Here is a 1,776-nt window from a genome sequence, read left to right as displayed (position 1 = left end):
AATGTTGTTTTGAACTGTTCCAACAAAAATCATAAAGGTTTATTCGGTTGCATCTGAATTAGAGGGGATTAGGAGAGATTAAATACTCTTCTATTCAATTTTAATTATAAATAAATTTAATCTCATACCATCTTTTTTTTAATCCACCTCGAACCGAACACCACCTAAAAAAACCAAGTGACCAATATATGGTGACATCATATAACAATCCTTCTGCAAACACACATTATCCACAGTACCTTGGCATCATCTATCATCAATAGCAAGCAAAAAAAGGTAAAACAATGCACAAGGTCATCTTAGCCTTCCTACTTCCTATCCTACTCCATATGACACTCTATATTTCAAACTGCAGTGTAAATAATATTTTGCACGTCTATATATATACACGACCTGCTGGAAATAATATGAAGCCTAAAGCATCTTATTTAATCAGGACTCTCTCCCTTCTTTTTTATTTTTCGCGGTTTAGTTCAAAATAAACTAGCGGACGACAAATATTCGAGAACCCAAAATCAGTGGACACCAGCACTTACAAACCCGCAGGCATTCTAGTTTACATCCCAGTAAAAAGTAATCTTCATTATAACCAAAGTACAAACTAACTTCATCACGAAATTAAGTACGAAACAGTTTTTACATGAGAAGCTGCGGAGGAGTTTTTAGTAGAGACAAGAGCTTGTCCCAACATAAACCGGATGTCAGCAGCAACAGAACACCTACATGAGGAAAACAAGAATAGTCAGGAGACCGGGGGAGCACCCGAATATACCTGCAGGCAGCAAGCTGCAGCACCCTGCTTTCACCGTAATTCTATAGAGAACTCACCATACGAACCTTCCTCCTCCAACTCCGGCGGCTGCGCCTGCGTCGGTCCCGCACCGCGGTCGCGAGGACCTCGGGCCGCAGGACCAGCGGCGACCAGAGGCCGCTCTGGCTGTACTCGAAGCCGAACTCGCTGGTGTCCTCGAACTTGCCGAGGAGCTCGTCGGAGAGGTCCCTCGGCACCACCTGCACCAAGCCACAGCTGCTGCCTTCCGAGGACGACGAGTCCGCCGCTTCCTCGGCAGACGGAGACAGGTCGGGCGGCAGGCTCATGAGGTCCAGCAACGACGGTGATGGCGGCATGCTGGCTCCTGTCCTGATCAGGCAGGCAGGCGGACAGTAAGAATGCATGAGGAACAAACAAGGATGGGTGGATGGAGATGGATAGGTAGATAGGTGAGCTGTTGTACTTTCTTGGTAGCGGGGCAAGATGCCTGTGGTGTGGGGGCACTGCGCGGATGGCCGGATGGGACGGACGGAGGGGCTCCTGCTGCCTGCTGCTGGCTTGCTTGTTGTCTTTGGGTAGATCAGGATGGTGAAAGGACCTGCTTTGTTGGTTTCAGTGTCATTCCGTGTTCAGAACGTGCAAATTCAACTTCACCAAAATATCGCTCCTTTCGGTTTCAGCCTCGTGGCGTATTGTTCATGACATGAGTGACCAGCTACCAGTCTATGGAACTTTCTTCCATCCATGTGACGCATGGGCTGTGAGGAATGAAGATCACATCAGTAGACGTTGGCGTGCATGATGGCGATGCCAGAGCAGCAAACCACGGCGCGCACGCACGAGCACGACAGAATAGAAGATACAAAAGGGCACGCCACGGCCACGGCCACGACGAATGGTTGCAGCACGCTATGGTGCACAGCTGATCACAAGGCATTAGATGCTCTTAAGTCGTCCATGTACTTATGCGGTTGCACGTGTTCTGGATCCCTTGATCTGGTTCT

General features: G+C 48.4%; 1 protein-coding gene across 3 annotated transcripts; it reads right to left on the bottom strand.

The window, feature by feature from the left end:
• Positions 1–424: 424 nt before the first annotated feature.
• On the bottom strand, positions 425–1,509 carry LOC100275389 (uncharacterized). Of its 3 annotated transcripts, XM_035967864.1 has the most exons (3): positions 1,236–1,351; positions 829–1,141; positions 425–719 (listed from the first exon to the last, which is right to left on the bottom strand). In XM_035967864.1, exons 2-3 carry the CDS (start codon positions 1,126–1,128, stop codon positions 702–704), a joined length of 318 nt encoding a protein of 105 aa, XP_035823757.1. In that variant the 5' UTR covers positions 1,129–1,141; positions 1,236–1,351; the 3' UTR covers positions 425–701. The 3 variants fall into 3 exon arrangements, with proteins under 3 accessions (XP_035823757.1, XP_035823756.1, NP_001142945.1); XM_035967863.1 differs by having other exon boundaries at positions 829–1,509; NM_001149473.2 differs by lacking the exon at positions 1,236–1,351 and having other exon boundaries at positions 562–719; positions 838–1,175.
• Between the last annotated feature and the right edge of the window lie 267 nt (positions 1,510–1,776).

This window comes from Zea mays, chromosome 5 (assembly GCF_902167145.1).
Source record: "Zea mays cultivar B73 chromosome 5, Zm-B73-REFERENCE-NAM-5.0, whole genome shotgun sequence".
Lineage (NCBI taxonomy): Eukaryota > Viridiplantae > Streptophyta > Magnoliopsida > Poales > Poaceae > Zea > Zea mays.
Note: the sequence above shows the minus strand (reverse complement) of the source record. Positions and strands in the feature narration are given on the sequence as shown.

Bases quoted from the DNA above. Each gene is read 5' to 3' on its own strand.
- LOC100275389 (XM_035967863.1), bottom strand. From the start codon at position 1,176: ATGCATTCTTACTGTCCGCCTGCCTGCCTGATCAGGACAGGAGCCAGC.